Source organism: Haliotis rubra, unplaced genomic scaffold (genome assembly GCF_003918875.1).
Source record: "Haliotis rubra isolate DU_JTF1 unplaced genomic scaffold, ASM391887v1 Scf226, whole genome shotgun sequence".
Lineage (NCBI taxonomy): Eukaryota > Metazoa > Mollusca > Gastropoda > Lepetellida > Haliotidae > Haliotis > Haliotis rubra.
In genome coordinates this window covers 1,315,862-1,337,275 of record NW_025766292.1, presented here as the reverse complement: position 1 = coordinate 1,337,275, position 21,414 = coordinate 1,315,862, and the positions used below count along the sequence as shown (strand labels likewise).

General features: G+C 38.6%; 2 protein-coding genes across 2 annotated transcripts in view; both read right to left on the bottom strand.

Moving 5' to 3' along the window:
- LOC124277725 (choline O-acetyltransferase-like) overlaps positions 1-21,414 on the bottom strand; it is a 124,425-nt gene that overhangs the window by 62,596 nt on the left and 40,415 nt on the right. The gene's annotated exons all lie outside the window — the stretch shown is intronic.
- LOC124277726 (vesicular acetylcholine transporter-like) overlaps positions 17,288-21,414 on the bottom strand; it is a 99,777-nt gene continuing 95,650 nt past the window's right edge. The window contains exon 2 of the mRNA XM_046713450.1: positions 17,288-20,897. Coding sequence (XP_046569406.1) covers positions 18,674-20,329 — 1,656 coding nt within the window. The 5' untranslated portion in view covers positions 20,330-20,897 and the 3' untranslated portion in view covers positions 17,288-18,673. The remainder of the gene's footprint in view (positions 20,898-21,414) is intronic.

The window sequence follows — 21,414 nt, the reverse complement described above, 5'->3', positions numbered from 1 at the left end:
TCCATAAACTTGCGACAGCAAAAAATCTTAGGGCTTGACGGTTTTAAAGATTCTTTTTGGTGATCGATACCTCCGAGCAATTATATCATTTGGATTGGATCAGCCGTCTAAACTCGGAATTCAGCGGCTTAGCGGATCGAGGGTTTAGAGCGAGGGTGTTAACGTGTGGGCGATAATGCATAACTAAGACTGATTTTCTTTTTCAAAGAATTTTGATTGGCTGTAAGTCTGTGATGAATATGAACTAACGACTCTTGGCTGCCCGCCAACATCGTGAAAGGGTTATTGATAACGACCTTCTTGGGATCAATAGCGAGCGCTACGGTCCGACCGAAACTGGTTACAACTGCTTTTGGAAAAGTTTCATGTGAAATAATATAGTTTTTCGTTCATCACACGAATGGATCTTTTTACTTTTGGAAATGTTTGAATGCAAAATACGAAGAAGTTCATGGTAATTCAATATTTCCCTAAATCATATTACATTATGGTTGATTCAAAAGCATCATGGGGGATAAAAAGAAATAATTCGTGTACTGATCTGAAAACGAAACAGTGACGCGTATATAAATTCTCTCTCTCTCTCTCTCTCTCTCTCTCTCTCTCTCTCTCTCTCACACACACACACACCCTCACTCTCTCTCTCACACACTCACACACAGGTAGACAGTCAGACGGACGAACAATCCGCAAGTGCACTGCAACTCTACGGAAATGGAATTTATCTGGTGTTCCCGAAAGGAGACCGTCTGGTTTAACGAGGTTTCACTTTGCCTGGAACTAATTTCCACTTCCAATCCCCTTTCAACTGGTTGGGTGGAAGAAGAATGACAATTAACTCTTAACATAATTACCAAACTTTGCAAAATAATCGTCCTGCCTTAGAAAGAAGTGTCAGTACTAACAGTTAAAGGTATATAATGACTTTGAGCCTATGAATACACTTAAATCTTTACACAGGACACAATACCATCTGAATACCAGGTAATGGCTGTGGATAATGACGTACATAGTATAAATGACTCTACCGATTTCGTTAACGCCTGATTGCAAACGAGACTTAATCAAGATTGCATCGGACACGCGATCAGCTACTAAACATTGTGTCTGCTTCTGATCTTAGCAAGAAAGTCCCAAGGGGTCTTAAATCTGATTTGAATTTGAAAGCTTGCGTCTGATTTTACCACTGAATTCCCCGGGACATCGTAACCTCGAGTTAAATGACTGTCAGCCTCAATATCCACTTCTACTAACCACTGCCAGACTCTATTGTTCCTTGTATCGTTGCAACAACAAATGCTATTAGTTTCTTGTCCCAAACCTTGTCCGAACCAGTTTGGATAACCGGTTTCCAAATAACCTTCTCTCGCTTTAATAATTGATATTTTTCGTTTGGCGTTCGATTCTTGTTGAATGATTCTTTTTGTATCGGAATTAACATCGTGGTCATTAAATCCAGCGTTGGAATTAAATTTTACTGATGCCATTATCCCAGAACTAATTGGCGAAAAACTCCGACTTTACATTCCGGATTGCAATTGTCTGGGAAACGTCTTGTCCATGGTGAAGAAAATAATTGGATTAGAGCCAAATTCGCCACGGAAAACAAATAACTGCTGACGTTATTGGATTTGGGAGTTATCAAAGCAAGAAATGAGGTTGAGATTTGCAGAGAGCCACAAAACCCATGTGGTGTCATTGTTCAACGTATGTTTCGATAAAATAATATTTTTATTAAATTGTCCTTTGATTTTTTGTGTGGAAAGAATCAATTATACATTTTGTGTTGAATGAACTAAACTTAGATTACACGCATCGAGTTTCCATATTCAATATATATATATATTCAATTTATTTACGTGGATTCTTCTTGTTGTAAAAAGAAATATACATTTTCAAAGTAATGTACATTCTTTACTCCACCCTGTGATTCCAGTTCCCAGGAGATCTGCACATCCCTTGATTCAATGCCAAAACTTTGTGGAAACTAATTTAAGAGACTTAGTTATCTTTTTGAACAAGTACACGAGCCCTTCGAAATGCAGTAATTCAATACACTTTTTAAAAAATCTCATTTTTGACAGTTAATCTTCCCAGACACCTTCCATAGGTTTAGAAGATGACAGCACTATTTCAAACTCGGAAAGTAGACGCCAATGAAAGCATTTGGTTGTACCAAACACTTCAATAAAACGAAATGGTATGTGATGGAAAGAGCATCTGGTCTGCCCGTTACTGTGGGGGCCATTCATCGTCCGCTATTTCATTTATTGCTACATCACTCAAGTTAGAGAGAAGTCCCTTCACTCAGTGGGGAGACCAGCAAGACGCATTTGTCTTGGAGAATTCTTTAACCTTTGATTCCGGGCCAAATATTATCTTGGTTCAGAGAGAAAAGGTCCATATAAGGGAGTTGGCGAACAAATTGAAAACTATCGATTTGATGTTTATCACGGAGATGGGTATAACAATGTACGGCAGTAACGACCGAACCCTCCCGGTCGATGCATGGAAAGTTATAGAAGAGTTTTCATATTTGCTCATTTATGGAATGGGTTTGTTTAGTGATGGTAGGGTTCGCTGCTATTGGAAACTGTCTGGTTGGGTCTTTTTGACATTGGATGCGCCGATAATGTTTCTATAAATAAACTGACGCCACTCGGCATCGGAAAATGATAAATTATTCCAAGAGCGGGGAACTTGCTTATGCCCAAACAAGGACATATATATTCTGGGTTGCGACTGTGGGCCTTGGTACTTTGTTAGTCTGGGACCAACAGGGGAGAATGCGGGGTATTTGTCACATATAATTGCTTTCAACATCTTGTACAATGTTAATGCAACCCAAATTCAAAATATGGTGAATGAAGAACGTTCAAGAGTCAAGTTTCAAATAATCTTGAAACTGATGCAGACTTTTGTTGTAACATTCTGCTGGAGTTGAACTGAATTCAGCATGTCTGCAGATTATGCACATATTAATGTACAGTGGTACATGAATTTATCTACAAGAATACGAAGTCTTTCTAATACCCGGGTGTAATATAGAACATTTATCCTGTGATCATTATGGATCCCAGAAGAGAAATAAATTAAAACACAGAAATCGCTCAAGCATCCTGATGACACCCTGTTCCCATTCCTAGAGGCATAATGTCTTCCGGTTGCTGAGCAGCCCCGCGCAGTGGCGGTGGAGTAATGGAGTGTTATTCTGCTTGTTCCCAAAATATAATGAAAGGCATACATCAAAGCATTAACAAGATGGGGGTGACTTGGCCGGAACTATTTGTACAATCTTAACAGAATTATAAATTGCACATAAGCCTAGCGAGAATGCGGTTCTTCATGGAAACCAATGAAAGCATTCATGTGGAATCACCTAGATGTGACCTCCCTGATATTTATGCTGAAGGAAGTTTATGATTAGAAATATGTTATTAAATGTATGCAGACTGTATGGCTATTTGACATTCGATTAGTCTGAGCGAATAATGGAATATTTGCTTATCTGAGCTCACGCCTCGATTTCACTCACCTATCGATTTGCCAATGTGGTATGACGTGGATGTAAATTATTTTATATTTGCTTACCCTAATGCAAGGTTGGACATTGTAATTACAAGTATGTTTTATGAATTCGTTGAGAACAGACAGTTGCTATAACATTTGGTCCTCCATTATAAAAAGAGCAACAACGTAACAAGTTACTTACACGTTTCCACGTATCATTTAGGTCTTTTGGATGTGCCTTTTGGGTCAGTTGTATTCTTGATGCATACATGTATTTCTAAAACGGACTATACTGTATCAGTACAAACATGGTATGAGAGAATAATCCTATTTATCATGCAAAATTAAAAAAAAAAAAATTAAACAAATAAAGAAAGAATTGGAACTGTTTTTATGACCGCTTCATATGAAACAAATTGAAATGGAATAAATAATACGGGCAAAGTAAATCACGTTTGGCACTTCTAGTAAAAGAAAGACGTCCGAGGTTATGTATAATGAAGATATATTTGCTTGCAGAAAGAACTGCGGGGTGGGGGATGGTATTTGACTGATGTATTGAACACGTTTAATTTTGAAATTCCAATTATAATCCAGTGAATATCGATTATTTTTGGAATTTAAAAAAGATGTGAGAAACCTTCGGCACTGAAGGGAAATCCTACAAGTTATTGCTGTGTCTTGGAGCTATCAGTTATCTGAAGGATTCAACGAAGCCATCATCTTGTAAGAACTTCCAAATAATTCTTTCAGAAGGTGTGGTGAGGCGAAATAATAGCGTTCATTACGGATCATCAGATGACTATTTCAAAAGGCGTTTGACTCATTACAAATTTTCCGCTTCCCATTTTCTCTAAAACATGACTTAAAACATTCTTCTATGAAGGCTTTTATGAAAAAATAAATATAATAATTTCGCTTGATGAAGATATCTGGCGGCTGCGGAGGGAAAGTCTCCTCAAAGAAAATGTGCGGTTTTAAATCAGGAAATGCATGATGCTTGAATTATGAAATCATGAGGATATGTTTAGATAATTTGATTCATATTTGTGTTTGTGAAATAAATGTACTGATGATCACGGGAATGAAATAACATCAATCCGAAGACAATCTTCAAATATGCATCCACTGCCTCAATTGACAGCCTCACTGGTTCGACACATGTATGCATGTTTACCCCTAAAGACTTCATTATGTGTTGCCTCTTCCTATGTAAAAACTATCATCTTGGAACTGTTTTAAACTTTAAACAAACACAATATTTTTTTTCCCAGTTTTACAGAAGCCATATTTCCTTCCCCAAAATATTAATTGGAAGGAGCTACATCTATGAGATACGTGTGTATGAATAAACATTGCAATATCCGAGGCATGTCTTCACGGGGCGGATGCCTAAAGGACGAATGCGCTTGTGCGGAAACTAAAGAAAGACATGAATCGGGCAGTATTTACTGTTTTAATGACAAGAGATCTGATCCATGAAATTACATTTAGTGGAATCGGGAAGAGGACGTGTTTATTGTAGCAATAGTTTTAAACAAGAATTCAGTCAATCATACACGTGTAAACTGGAACATATGCAGGACACGGAGTCTTACTTCTCTAATTGCAATTCTTAATGAAGATGGAAAGTGCACTTTTGAGTGATTAAGCAGGTACTTTCGGATCGTATCATGGAAAAGATTTAACCATTTTCTGTTACTTTTATGGCCGCATTTAGCTTGACGAAATATCTTCTTTGTCTGCTTGATGAGATTTAATTAAGATTTTCTTTCGTGTATGATCAGTTTTAAATGAAGTAGTATTTGTTCTGTCCCACTGCTTTGATGAACGTCTGAATGTTGGGTCAGAAAACAGTTCACTGGTTTCACAGGTTAGGCACTGATTTCATGGGTCGAGCAGGGTAAACATCACTGGTACCTTAAACCTACTGGCTATTTACGTCTCCTGCAAAAAGAAACTGCTACAAGCAAACTCATCATTCTACTGCAACATGGAATATATTTTATTTTAAACGCAATGGTTACAAATACAATAACACGTGATTCTCATTTAAGATTTCAGGTTCTAAAATCGCCGTGTAGGAAACACGCGTAAATGCACGGATAATAAATTCAAACTGCATCTTGATAACAATTGCATTTACATATCCGATGATCGAAAACGGTAATGTGCCTTGAATAAAGAAAGAAATGCAAAAAAGTCACGTCCAACTCTCGAGCACTCTCGTTGAAATGAAACCGGACGGAAGGTAGACCGTAAACCGGGCAATCTGCATAGAATGCAGTCATTCAAGGCAGTGTTTGTCCAAGTTTTATGAACTAAATTGTTTCCCCTTCCGAATTCCCATTCCAGATACAAGGGCAATAAAACCACGCATTTCTGGTCCGTACTGAATAAAAGTGCTATTCCTTAAACCAGAGGGGACACTTAGGTAATTTGAGGAAATCCTTCCCTCTAATAACACACTGATATCGAATTCATGTATCTTTTAGGATCATTCTATCAAAGGGGCACCCGACAGAACTAGTCTTGTCAAATTGCTCCAACACGCTGTAGTATTCTCACTTGGGAAAACTTCGATTACACCAAACAATCTTTTTCGTGAGGAGAATTCGTTGTGATACAGTCTAATGAAATGCCCCCATCCGCTTAAATTGCCTGATATGGCCCCAAACATCCGTGAAACCCAATTTGTAGCCCTGCTTCATTTGTACTGATGTTTGAGCCAGTTTCGTCGCAGTGAAGGTCATTGTGCATAACGTCGCATAGATACTGGGGAGTAGTCATTGTGTATACTATCAGTGACATATATGAGATAAGCCATTGTGGGAACTGTCAGTGACATATATGGGAGTAGTCATTGTGTATACTGTCAGTGACATATATGAGATAAGCCATTGTGGGAACTGTCAGTGACATATATGGGAGTAGTCATTGTGTATACTGTCAGTGACATATATGGGAGTAGTCATTGTGTATACTGTCAGTGACATACATAGTAGTCATTCTGTATACTGTCAGTGACATATATGAGAGAAGCCATTGTGGGAACTGTCAGTGACATATATGGGAGTAGTCATTGTGTATACTGTCAGTGACATACATAGGAGTAGTCATTGTGTATACTGTCAGTGACATATATGGGAGTAGTCATTGTGTATACTGTCAGTGACATATATGGGAGTAGTCATTGTGTATTCTGTCAGTGACATATATGGGAGTAGTCATTCTGTATTCTGTCAGTGACATATATGGGAGTAGTCATTGTGTATACTGTCAGTGACATATGTGGGAGTAGTCACTGTGTATACTGTCAGTGACTTATATGGGAGTAGTCATTCTCTATCCTGTCAGTGACATATATGGGAGTAGTCATTGTGTATACTGTCAGTGACATATATGGGAGTAGTCATTGTGTATAGTGACAGTGACACTGTATATACTGGTGACTAGTCATTCTGTATCCTGTCAGTGACATATATGGGAGTAGTCATTGTGTATACTGTCAGTGACATATATGGGAGTAGTCATTGTGTATACTGTCAGTGACATATATGGGAGTAGTCATTCTCTATCCTGTCAGTGACATATATGGGAGTAGTCATTGTGTATACTGTCAGTGACATATATGGGAGTAGTCATTCTCTATCCTGTCAGTGACATATATGGGAGTAGTCATTCTGTATACTATCAGTGACATATATGGGAGTAGTCATTCTGTATACTGTCAGTGACATATATGGGAGTAGTCACTGTGTATACTGTCAGTGACATATATGGGAGTAGTCATTGTGTATACTATCAGTGACATATATGGGAGCAGTCATTGTGTATACTGTCAGTGACATATCTGGGAGTAGTCATTGTGTACACTGTCAGTGACATATATGGGAGTAGTCATTGTGAATACTGTCAGTGACTTACATAGTAGTCATTCTGTATACTGCCAGTCACATATATGAGAGAAGCCATTGTGGGAACTGTCAGTGACATATATGGGAGTAGTCATTGTGTATACTGTCAGTGACATATATGAGATAAGCCATTGTGGGAACTGTCAGTGACATATATGGGAGTAGGCATTGTGTATACTGTCAGTGACATATATGGGAGTAGTCACTGTGTATACTGTCAGTGACATATATGGGAGTAGTCACTGTGTATACTGTCAGTGACTTATATGGGAGTAGTCATTGTGTATCCTGTCAGTGACATATATGGGAGTAGTCATTCTGTATCCTGTCAGTGACATATATGGGAGTAGTCATTGTGTATACTGTCAGCGACATGTATGGGAGTAGTCACTGTGTATACTGTCAGTGACATATCTGGGAGTAGTCATTGTGTATACTGTCAGTGACATACATGGGAGTAGTCATTGTGTATACTGTCAGTGACATATATGGGAGTAGTCATTGTGTATACTGTCAGTGACATACATAGGAGTAGTCATTGTGTATACTGTCAGTGACATATGGGAGTAGTCATTGTGTATACTGTCAGTGACATATATGGCAGTAGTCTTTGTGTATACTGTCAGTGACATATATGGGAGTAGTCATTGTGTATTCTGTCAGTAACATATATGGGAGTAGTCATTCTGTATACTTTCAGTGACATATATGGGAGTAGTCATTGTGTATACTGTCAGTGACATATATGGGAGTAGTTATTCTGTATCCTGTCAGTGACATATATGGGAGTTGTCATTCTGTATACTGTCAGTGACATATATGGGAGTAGTCATTGTGTATACTGTCAGCGACATATATGGGAGTAGTCACTGTGTATACTGTCAGTGACATGTAAGGGAGTAGTCATTATGTATACTGTCAGTGACATATATGGGAGTAGTCATTGTGTATACTGTCAGTGACATATATGGGAGTAGTCACTGTGTATACTGTCAGTGACATGTAAGGGAGTAGTCATTGTGTATACTGTTAGTGAATGTCGTTCATTGTAATATGCAATGTTCTCACTAAGACTGAGACAAGCTGTCTCTGCTCCAGCATTTCTGCGGAATCCAAACTGCAGATGGTGTGGGAATTCGTTTTTATCACTCAGCCAGTTTTCAATTCTGCACAGCAATATTCGCTCGAGCAATTTACTCAGCACAGACGTTAACGTAAATTCCCCTATAATGGTTAACATCTGATTTGCTTCTGCCATGGCCCTTATCAATTGGAAGGATTTAACCAAGGTAATATGAGGTTGGTATACATTCATATATTACAACTGCATTAAATAAGATTGTAATATGTTTAAACTGTCAGTGACATATATGGGAATAGTCACTGTGTATACTATCAGTGACATATATAGGAGTAGTCATTGTGGAAACTATCAGTGACATATATGGGAGTAGTCATTGTGGAAACTATCAATGACATATATGGGAGTAGACATTTTGTATACTGTCAGTGACATGTAAGGGAGTAGTCATTGTGTATCCTGTCAGTGACATGTAAGGGAGTAGTCACTGTGTATACTGTTAGTGACATGTAAGGGAGTAGTCATTGTGTATCCTGTCAGTGACATATATGGGAGTAATCACTGTGTATACTGTCAGTGACATGTAAGGTAGTAGTCATTGTGTATACTGTCAGTTACATACATAGGAGTAGTCATAGTGGAAACTATCATTAACATATATGGGAGTAGTCATTGTGTATACTGTCAGTGACATATATGGGAGTAGTCATTCTGTATACTGTCAGTGACATACATAGGAGTAGTCATTGTGTATACTGTCAGTGACATATATGGGAGTAGTCATTGTGTATACTTTCAGTGACATATATGGGAGTAGTCATTGTGTATTCTGTCAGTCACATATATGGGAGTAGTCATTCTGTATTCTTTCAGTGACATATATGGGAGTAGTCATTGTGTATTCTGTCAGACACATATATGGGAATAGTCATTCTGTATACTGTTAGTGACATATATGGGAGTAGTCATTGTGGAAACTATCAGTGACATATATGGGAGTAGTCATTGTGGAAACTATCAGTGACATATATGGGAGTAGTCATTCTGTATACTGTCAATGACATATATGGGAGTAGTCATTGTGTATGCTGTCAGTGACATATATGGGAGTAGTCATTGTGTATACTGTCAGTGACATATCTGGGAGTAGTCATTGTATATACCGTCAGTGACATACATAGGAGTAGTCACTGTGTATACTGTCAGTGACATATATGGGAGTAGTCTTTGTGTACACTGTCAGTGACATATATGGGAGTAGTCTTTGTGTATACTGTCAGTGACATATATGGGAGTAGTCATTATGTATTCTGTCAGTCACATATATGGGAGCAGTCATCCTGTATACTTTCAGTGACATATATGGGAGTAGTCATTGTGTATACTGTCAGTCACATATATGGGAGTAGTCATTCTGTATACTGTGAGTGACATATATGGGAGCAGTCATTCTGTATACTGTCAGTGACATATCTGGGAGTAGTCTTTGTGTATACTGTCAGTGACATATATGGGAGTAGTCATTTGTGTATATTGCCAGTGACATATATGAGAGTAGTCATTCTGTATACTCTCAGTGACATTCGTGGGAGAAGTCATTGTGTATACTGTCAGTGACATATATGGGAATAGTCATTGTGGAAAGTGTCAGTGACATATATGGCAGTAGTCACTGTGTATACTGCAATTGACTAGTTATTGTGTCTTCTTTCACACAGCTACAGGGACTAGTTATTGTGTCTACTGTCACACATCCACAGGGGAGTAGTTATTGTGTTTACTGTCACACAGCTACAGTGAATTGTTATAGGTCTACTCTCACACAGTTACAGGGAATAGTTATTGTGTTTAGTGTTACAGAGCTAAAGGGAATAGTTAATGTGTTTAGTGCCACACAGCTACAGGGAATACTTCTTGTGTCTACTGTCACACAGCTACAGAGAATAGTTATTGTGTCTACTCTCACACAGCTCCAGGGAGTAGTTATTGTGTCTACTGTCACACAGTTACAGGGAATAGTTATTGTGTCTACTCTCACACAGCTACAGGGAATAGTTATTGCGTCTACTGTCACACAGCTAAAGGGAATAGTTATTGTGTCCCCTGTCACACAGTTACAGGAAATAGTTATTGTGTCTAATGTCACACAGCTACAGGGAATAGTTATTGTGTCTACTGTCACACAGCTAAAGGGAATAGCTATTGTGTCTCCTGTCACAAAGTTACAGGGATTAGAGATTGTGTCTACTGTCACACAGCTACAGGGAATAGCTATTGTGTCTTCTGCCACACAGCTACAGGGATTAGTTGTTGTGTCTACTGTCACACAGCTACAGGGAATAGAGATTGTGTCTTCTTTCACACAGCCAGAGAGAATAGTTTACTGTCAGGCAGCCACATGGAATTGTTATTGTGTCTACTGTCACATAGCTACAGGGAATAGTTATTGTGTCTACTGTCACACAGCTACAGGGAATAGTGATTGTATCTACTGTCACACAGCTACAGGGAGTAGTTATTGTGTCTTCTGCCACACAGCTACAGGGATTAGTTACTGTGTCTACTGTCACACAGCTACAGGGAATAGAGATTGTGTCTACTGTCAAACAGCTACAGGGAATAGTTATTGTGTCTTCTGTCACACAGCTCAAGGGATTAGTTATTGTGTACTGTCACACAGATACTGGGAATAGTTATTGTGTCTCCTGTCACATAGCTACAGGGAATAGTTACTGTGTCTACTGTCACACAGCTACAGGGAATAGTTATTGTGTCTACTGTCACACAGCTACAGGGAATAGTTACTGTGTCTACTGTCACACAGCTACAGGGAATAGTTATTGTGTCTACTGTCACACAGCTACAGGGAATAGTTACTGTGTCTACTGTCACACAGCTACAGGGAATAGTTATTGTGTCTACTGTCACACAGATACAGGGATTAGTTATTGTGTCTCCTGTCACATAGCTAAAGGGAATAGTTATTGTGTCTACTGTCACACAGATACAGGGAATAGTTACTGTGTCTACTGTCACACAGCTACAGGGAATAGTTATTGTGTCTTCTGTCACACAGCTCAAGGGATTAGTTATTGTGTACTGTCACACAGATACTGGGAATAGTTATTGTGTCTCCTGTCACATAGCTACAGGGAATAGTTACTGTGTCTACTGTCACACAGCTACAGGGAATAGTTATTGTGTCTACTGTCACACAGATACAGGGAATAGTTACTGTGTCTACTGTCACACAGCTACAGGGAATAGTTATTGTGTCTACTGTCACACAGATACAGGGAATAGTTACTGTGTCTACTGTCACACAGCTACAGGGAATAGTTATTGTGTCTACTGTCACACAGATACAGGGATTAGTTATTGTGTCTCCTGTCACATAGCTGAAGGGAATAGTCGGTGTGTCTACTGTCACACAGCTACAGGGAATAGTGATAGTGTCGTCTGCCACACAGCTACAGGGAATAGTTATTGTGTCTACTTTCACACAGCTACAGGGAATAGTTATTGTGTCTCCTGTCACATAGCTACAGGGAATAGTTATTGTGTCTATATTGTGTCACATACAGGGAAGAAGTAGTATTAAAATGCCTATCTCACACGACAAACACACTGACCAAGACATCCTGAACACTTGGTGCTGTGCAACATGCATGGGACGCGAGTTGTACACGAAGCTTTGAATTCCACAGAATGTATGCCACACGCTCTTGCGTTTCTACATGACTTGAAAACCCCTTTAACAGTGACTGTTCTCTCTAACAATAGTTAAGAAGCACGACATAGTTGTTAATCATATTTTGTCCGTGTTTCAACGCCATGAAAGCGAAAATGGATCGAAAAATTGGTTCTTGACAACTTCCTTGGGGCGTAATTGGTGTATTCCTCAGAAATAATGACCGAGTTAATCGAGAACAATGCAAACATAAATGAATGGCATGGCAAATCAAAATACTTGCACTCAGGAGCATCTTTTGATAAAACCAATCGCCGTACTCTGTGTATCACATACATTTTTTATCATGGATAAACAATTAGAATATCTGTATTTACTCGTTCTTAATCGATTAGTCATCAATATTTTTGCTCGAATATTCATTGATAAATGTCAGTATGAAAGCCCTCGTTAAATTCTGAATTGTGCTAATTTCTAAGAAGAAATCGTAAGTTACTTCGACTCAATATTAATTGTACATTCTATATAGATTAAATGTATAAACGTAGAGGTAATCCGGTACAGAAAGCAGCCTTAAATGTTATTGCATGTGTTTTGCATGTTGACCGGTCTGAAGTACTATTGGTGTGTTTAAGAAACTGAGTAAGGAATAACAGTGAATCATTAAACATTAATGAAAAAGACAAATTTTAGTAGAGGCTATATGTCTTTAATAGATATTGTATAAAATATTTATTAGTTGTTTTAAGGCATCGGTTTGGTGGACATCCTTTTCTAACAGTGCAATCCAATACACGGATGGATGACAGAGAGGTTTATAACCATAAGAGTGTTAAAGGGTGAACAGAATACAAGTCATCTTGTAATTGGTTTCTAATAGAAACGATGAATTCTCATTTATCACAAAGACATGACCATGGAAGTAAATCATTTCTACCATGACCTGAAAAACTGACGCTATGAACATCTCCATCTCTTGAAATGTGACGGCAAAACACGATACGCAATCATATGAAAGGGAACTGATTAGAATTTGCGAGACATGTCAAAAATCGGCAAAAAAAGTGGCAACATTGCCATGTGCGCTGATTGGCGTAAATGTGTGTTCTTGCGAATCATGCAAACACGCTTGTCAAAATACACGATAACCAGAAAAAGACATGCGAAATTTGCAATTGAGAGAACACGTTTTTCGTTTACTGAAGATTTTGGCACGTTGTCAAGGGAGATTAATTGCAGTCACTTATTTCTATCTCGTGGAAATGATGTTCATATCGTTGTGTGATTCAGTTGTGCAGCTTAATCTGTTTCGTTAAGAGACCTTAGTAAACAATATCAGTTTAACAAATACTTTGTTTCAGCAATGTTAATGTTTTGAGTGGTAAGTAGATGGTGTTTGGCGACGAAGATGGTCACATGTTTTGAGCAACGTTTGGTGGCAATGATGGTCACATGTTTTGAGCAACGTTTGGTGGCAATGATGGTCACATGTTTTGAGCAACGTTTGGTGGCAATGATGGTCACATGTTGTGGATGGTATAACGGGTTGTGCTTGACATGCGTTGAGTTGTGGAGAGTGGTTTCACTGTGATCACATGTTGTGAAACATATGTAAGAGTTAAGCTAAATTGGTTTCATATTATGAAGTGGTGGGGTGTGAGTGGTGTTTGGTACATTTGACTGAAACAGTGGAAAATGTAACCAAATATACTGATGTACCGTTCATGTATAGTATAATGCTGGTGATTAATTTCATATAATCCATTGTGTAGGACAGATGAGCTTCAACATCAGCCAATCAGAAAAGACCTTTGTTCGTGTTAGAGATACTAAACTACAACACAACATACTCGATATATTGGTAAAAACGTTTTATCTTATTGCGTTCAATGTGGTTTTCGGTATTTTACCTCTTAGAGTAAAGTCTTAATGGTCAACTAGAACCACTTGTTGCCAGTTATATTATTATGAGGGAAATCCTGTCGCGGAAACAGTATTGAGTTGGTTATACCTATGTAACCGATTTTCAAGTTTCAACCTCAGTTTGATTGGACAGATGTTAATACAATAGTTGAGGATGTAAAATATGCACTCCACTACTTTCCAAAAATATGGATGCATAGTTAAAATATCGTTGCAAATGTATTCGAAAATACAAATTGATTATAAAACGCGTCTCTCGGAAGCATAATGTTTAGGAATTGAAGTCTAATGAAGTGGAACATGTTCTGCAGTGCAATGTTCTCCTGCAACCTTAAGGCATCCTCACGTCGTAGCATGTCCTGTTAATGTTCCTTGCAACAGACTGAAGTATCAAAAAATATATTAACACGCACGATCAATTACGCACAGGGAAAACCGGAAACTTCCGAGAGTACTCGACTCGGTAATCTCCGGCAAATATTCCACAGTAGCACAACAGTAACATTTGATTGAGACATATATAGTATCCCCTCGACAGATGGAGGAGGGTTTTCACAGTCACAAGTATTTGATGAAAAGATTAATCAAGCTTGCTCTTAATGGCATCTGAAAGCACGTGCGAGAAAACGAACCCCATGCCCCGTCGTCCCATGCATCAGAAGTGTCAGGACGGTACAATAGCTCCTGCTCGAGTGTTTAGCACGTCATTATTATGCTATTCATCAGTCCTCTCCCTCTGTATATCACGTCTTATTAAGGGCGGTTATACGTTTCGAGTTTATTGACTGCAGTTTTGTACAAACTGATATTAAGATTTTTTTATATTCAGACTTGCTCACAATATGGTCTTCAGAGAGTTGCGATTATCGATTACCTATTTCTAACCATAGTAAGTCATGTAATACAGAAGCACTGAAAAAACCCAATGAATACACGTTTTTGTATATCTCTTTAAATAAACATAATAAATAAGGTAATAATAAGAATATTTCTCTCGTACTTGTAGTCGTAAAACACTGGATTCAGGAATGTTAGCGTGTGAGTTTGTACACATAGTACAGTTATCTTAACAAGGAGTAAATAGTATGTGACCTTTACTGTATGTTCGCTAGGTATGTTCAGGAAAGAATTATCACGTTAATGAAGTCAGCAAGTGAATGGTCCCCACGCTGTGCTTGACGTGATGGATCGCATGTCTCACACAACGTCCAAGGAACATTGGCTAATTCAATACTAGTACACTACAGAACCATACTCAGGTTGTGTCGCCTTTTCCATGACGGTAGACGTCAGTATGTCAGGAAATATGTCAAAGAGCATTGTGCTAACGGAATCATTAACTCTGCTCATTTCAAGAAAATCCCAGTTCGGTATTACATGACGTTCCAACTTTTAATCATTTGGGCCTTATTCTGAATGAACAAATAGTTCTTTGTTGGAACAGACCTGATGAAATACGGATCCTTCTTTTCGTAAGTTCCGTAAACATAAAGCAATGTACAATAATAGTAACTTTTCCTAAATGCAAAATGTTTTCAAGAGCGTTCAGATCCGTCTGTTGTGCACGACAGTAAATAGTCCTTGCACGCTCTGCCCACAACCATAGTTCATGCGATATTATCGTGTTGTGTTGTAAATGGTTAGGCTTTGTGTACAAGAACAATCTCATAAACAAAGATTTCTTGCTTTGATTAAAGAACATAATTCCTATAAATTTGTAACCAAGATATCGCTTTGTCACGCTATGTACAGAAATCGATGTTTATGGTCAGTCCACGCGGTGGTATTTCATATCACACACAGGCCAAGCCCGCTGGGGATACAGTGTAGTTGTTGCCTTACGTTTGTTTACAAGCAATATTTTGAACCGTGTCTTCCTGTCTAAACATGGCCGTTTGGTTGACATTTAGTTCCGGGATATTCCAGTGTTATATGACTCTATCAGCTCTTGATTGCAAACAAGGGTAATAGATATCATCAATAAATATAATGTCATAATATAATTTGCACTTGTTGTGTGTGTATTTGTTGCGTGGGTTTTTTAAAACATGTCGAGGATTTAATATCTGCGAGGAAACAGGTAAAATATATGTCAATGTAAATCCCATTTTCATTTTTTAGACAGACCATTTTTCTGTTTGTTATCTTTAATCAGTAGGCGACTACCAGCTGTATACAAGATGCGAAACAGACGTTTTAAGATTAATTACACACACTTTGACTTTACAGATTCATTCTGATAATTCAGAATACTTTTAGAAGAATTTCCGATAGGTATTAGTTATGTTTAAATAACAAACACAACTAGTACTAAGTACTGTTTTGAACATGCATTAAATGAAGAAAAAACCAACAGTATGATTAAATAATATCACTTCTAGAAAATTGTAACAAGTGTAAATTGTATGGTCCTGAATAAAAAAACTCAGAGGTCTTACCCTTTTTTGTATGAAGTGGCGTGTAATTTGAACAATATTTTATTGTACTTATAGACATGCTATGCATAAAGTCAATATTACAAAAACGATCTGTTTTCTGAGATGTTATACAAATGCAGTATTGATATGTATTACATATTACCATTTTATTCTTACGATTCAAAATTAGAAAGATTCTTTCACAGATCAGCCTTATTTAAAGCAATCAGCATATTGAATAGGAGTTGTCCTTGAATACCATGAATCTGTAATTTGCATAGTGGTTAATTATAAATTTGATAAATATTCACATAACATTGATAATGTTAACCAGGTTGATATGAAACATTTATGAATTATATACATAATTGTAGGGTAGATAATATAATTAACCCTCGCCATTATACCAAGTAAACCGTTGCATAAAATCTGCCAAACCTGCAGAACAGGTCTGATTGATCGGTTGTTACGTTCTCACTGTTTCCTTTGATGGATATCAAATAATGCCTATTATTTATATAATATTTAAGAAGCAACTTCAGTGCTATGTATTTGATGAAGGCCCTATCACCATCGCGGAGATAGCGAACATATACGAGGGAATCTCTGATAGTTTTGAAACATGTCAACAGTAGTAACTATCTCCTTTCATTCTTCTACATGGGTGTTGAGTCACCAGTGTCCTTCAGCACGGCGGCTGGTGATACTGACAGTGACACAAGCAAAACATAATAACTGCAGCTATATACTCTGTTCATTACAGATGTTTATTGCACTTCCATATTAAGATGTGTTCATCTCATATGTGTTGATTCATCTACAGCATCATACACATGTGATCATAACTTAGTATCTGCTAACAATGTAAACCACATAACACCCACACATGTCAACAATTTCAAGTGAAAAAAATGAAGAAATGTATCTACAATCTATCATCCTATGCTTATCACACTATGTGGATGTGTTTCATTATATACGTGAGCTGTAGGTTAACATCAACATCGAAACATCGCAGTATTTACAAACTTTCAACAGTGATAATTTTAAATAAGTATTTTAAACTTGAACAAAGTATTTAAAAGCTTACCTACTGCAACTGTGGACGGACAACCAGTCACCAACTTGCTACAATCCAACAACTTTTCCCAAACACCATGTCCTCTATGCGAATAGCACTATCTTCATTTGAATAAAATATTAATGAGAACATGCTTGAATCTATTAGAAAGATCTGGATCTACTCATTTGCCGTAAAATACTTCTCATTGTAGAAAATGGATTAAAATTCGAAAGTCTACACTAGTTTTCAAATTTTGAAATTGTTTTGCTATTAAGGAAAGATTGACAATTACTGTTTAAGAGATGTGACAAAAATAACAAAAACATTGGTCTAAGCCCAATAACTAGACAACGCATCCTTAAAAGTATGTAAGATGAATATTTGTCTCCCAAATGTTTCAGATTATCACCATTACAACTAAACATAACTACAGATTTTGACGAGAAATACCCAGTTCACAACCAGTACTCTGTACACAATATACTGCACCTATCTTATATATGTGTCGGTAACATTTGTAGTCAATCATTCGTATCAACATCATTTTTAAGAACAGATTTCTACAAGCAAATCCTATTTATTTTATATTTTGTACGTATACTGACGTGTCAAAAGTTGACGCAATATCTACATAGTGATATGTTGATGAAATAGAATCACTGTTATTCCTTCACGTTGTTCGTGTAAAACAACTGCTAGTTCTATCAGCTACACTACAGTTCTCCTGAGAAGAGTTCTACAGTTGCTCGCTGTTAAGGAACACTGTTTGTACATGCCTTGTTGCAGATGTCAGTCTGACATTGACATGTAATGGACATCAGTGAATGTCGCCAGAGTCAGTCTACTGAATAAGAACACAGGGTGTGTCAATCAGATATTGACATAGAAGTGTTTGTTGGCTTCATGAAGCACACCGCTGTAAGGGCAGTCTGAGCACAGTTTGCTTGTGTCCTTATTCACTAGGAATACATATTATCTAAAGTATGTTAGCTGAACAGATTTGTTTAGAAGAGGAATATTCCCACTGGTAACGTTTTAGGGAACGTTTACTTTCAGGTTAAAGTGGCCATATCAGCGTTGGTAGTAAGACGATGAGTTGTTCGTGTACAGGTAGTCAGCCTCGTGTTGGGGAGGGTAGCAATCTATTTCGCCGCTGTACTGAGGGGGCTTCTTGTTGACTTCCAGGTGATTCATAGCGTCACCGTTCAACTGTGTCGGCTTACCGTCAATACCGCCATTTTGCATGTAGGTATGGTACTGCTTGCTCGGGGGATCATCAACCAGGATATCCGATTCGTTTTCGAAAGGTTTGTACTTGTAGATGTTGCGGAGGGACGCCAGTATAGGGGCGTAGAGGACGTTGCTCATGAAAATGGCGACGTTGAGCCAGACGAAGCCGATAGCGTGAACAATGGAGCCAGCGACAATTGGTCCAAAAGCATAGGCCAGGGAATAGGAAATATCAGCTATAGCATACACGCTCCCGTACACTGAGACATGGCGGACGTCAACCAGGTAGCCGAGAGATGGTAATAATGCAGTGTCGACGAGAGCGATTCCAAAACAGATTCCCATTATTGGGACGATGACGACGGCGAACGCTTTTGCGAACGGGATGCAGAGACAGAACAGTCCTTCAAGGGCAAGGCCGACGGCGGCCATCAACCACTGGTAATGAGGGTAGGTCCGGGCCAGCTTGACGGTCAGGTAGACACCGCAAATATGTGGAATAAACGCAGGTAGCCATACAAAGCCGATCTCCCATTCGTCAGCCCCAAGTGTGTCTTTCATCCACAGAGATATCGTTGGTTCAAGGAAGGCCAAAGAGACGTTGGACATAGCCAGAGCGCCAGCAACAGTTGCGATGTAAGGGTCCAGGAGTAGGTAGTGAATAGGGGTACCTTTTGGGCGCTCCTCTCGGGGGATCAGTGCTCGTTCAAGTCTCACTGGTTTCATTACAAGCAGGAGGAGAAATCCGTCTATTAAACACACGGTTGCCAGAACTAGAAATGGGACTAACTTTCCAGCAAATTCATAAAGAATTCCTCCGAATGGTGGTGCAAAGAGACACCCGAATGATATAAATGCCAGGGCTATTCCAAGAGCTTTGGTACGTTCATTTTCTTCAGTAAAACGATCTGCAATCATAGCAAGTCCTGAAGTGTCGGCAAACGCAGAACCAATTCCTTGAAGACTTCTAGCAAAAAACAACACCCAGTAACTCTTCCCGAACGCAAAAACTGACGTGGAAAAGAACATTATCACAAGTCCTATCATCATTGGTATATCATAGCCAATTCTGTCTATGAGACCACCCGTGAACGGGTTCACCATGAGCTGTAGAATAGCCTTAGAAGCAAACAGAACGCCTATGGCCCCACCCTCATTCCCGTATGTTATTGGGGGTGGGGGAAGGTTGATGAGGCGTTTCCTCTGTTCCGTGACGTTATACATTGTGCCGTTTGCCAGGGTCACTGGTGTGGAGAGCTGAACGTAATAATAGGTGTAATTGGTTGCTTTTACTGGCGGAGGGTCTCCTCGTAGGTCCCTAAGATAGATTGGTATGATGGGTACAATCACCATATACAGCATGTTATCCAGAAGGAGGGCTATACACACAGTTACTAAGATCAGCTTGCGTTGATGTTTAGGTTCATGAACTTTGCTGTTGAAAGTTTGCCACATTTGTGTGGTCTTCTCCGTAAATTCAGGCGGCACAAAACCCATCTTGGCTACTCTCCTCGAATTGACGGCCCGAACAAAGATATGATCACACTTTCAATATCACATAAAGTTACTCCGAGTTGCCGCACAGTCGTGACACGAAAGTTACACACAGTTGGGGTTCATGTCAGAAGAGCTGGTAATCCTACTCACAAGGCTCACACACTGATGTTGAAGGATAAACAACAATCCACCTAACCTTCCTGACGCCCAATTATTGAATATCTCTGATATGGATGGTAGAACAAGTTCCATGAAACATTCATAAGATCGTTACTCAAAGTCTTTAGTAGCGTGAAAACGTAAAGATTAAATTGATTTGTCCTGCCAGAAACCCTGCCTCCACGACCACTCACCGGGACAGTCTCCAACGATTATTACAAGGAGTGAATTTTCCAAAGCAACGGAACCCTTGTCCGGCGAATAGTCCGATGAAAACTTTCCCGATGTTCTTCTCGCTCCGTGGAGCCAATCCACCATCCAAATAATTATGTCGATATCTAGATCCCTGTCCGCATCTTTGCCACTCCGATCAATTGTTGAGCATGCGTACTCCTCACCAACTGCCCGCCTTAAACAGCAAAGAAATGGTGCAGTTATAGACTATCGCACAGCAACTTTTTTCATTGTCATTGGATTAACAAGGGGAAGAATGAACACGTCATGTCATGCAATGTACACATTTTATCCTGTTATACATTACAGTTCTTTCATGACAAATATAAGTGTTAAGGCCTGAAGAGACTGAGATGAATGTAGCATTGTGTCGTCTTCTGTATGTGAAGAAGTGGTGTGTATTCTATAACCGTTGTATCTTTTTATCACTGTCGACGAGAAACAGTATATCTTTCCACGGAATAGTAGAAATGATAAATGAAATGAAAGAAAACACATTTCTATAAGTGGCATATAGCACATTCAAACAGTTAAAGAAATTCTCTATTATGATTATAATTGTTATCCAGTTACTCAAACGAGTATTAATATATAAATAATATTCATATTCATTGAAAAATAAAACAACTACAAGTAGATGTTAAGAAATTACTGCTTGTACTGTGGCAACTTCAAGGAACAACCAAACTACC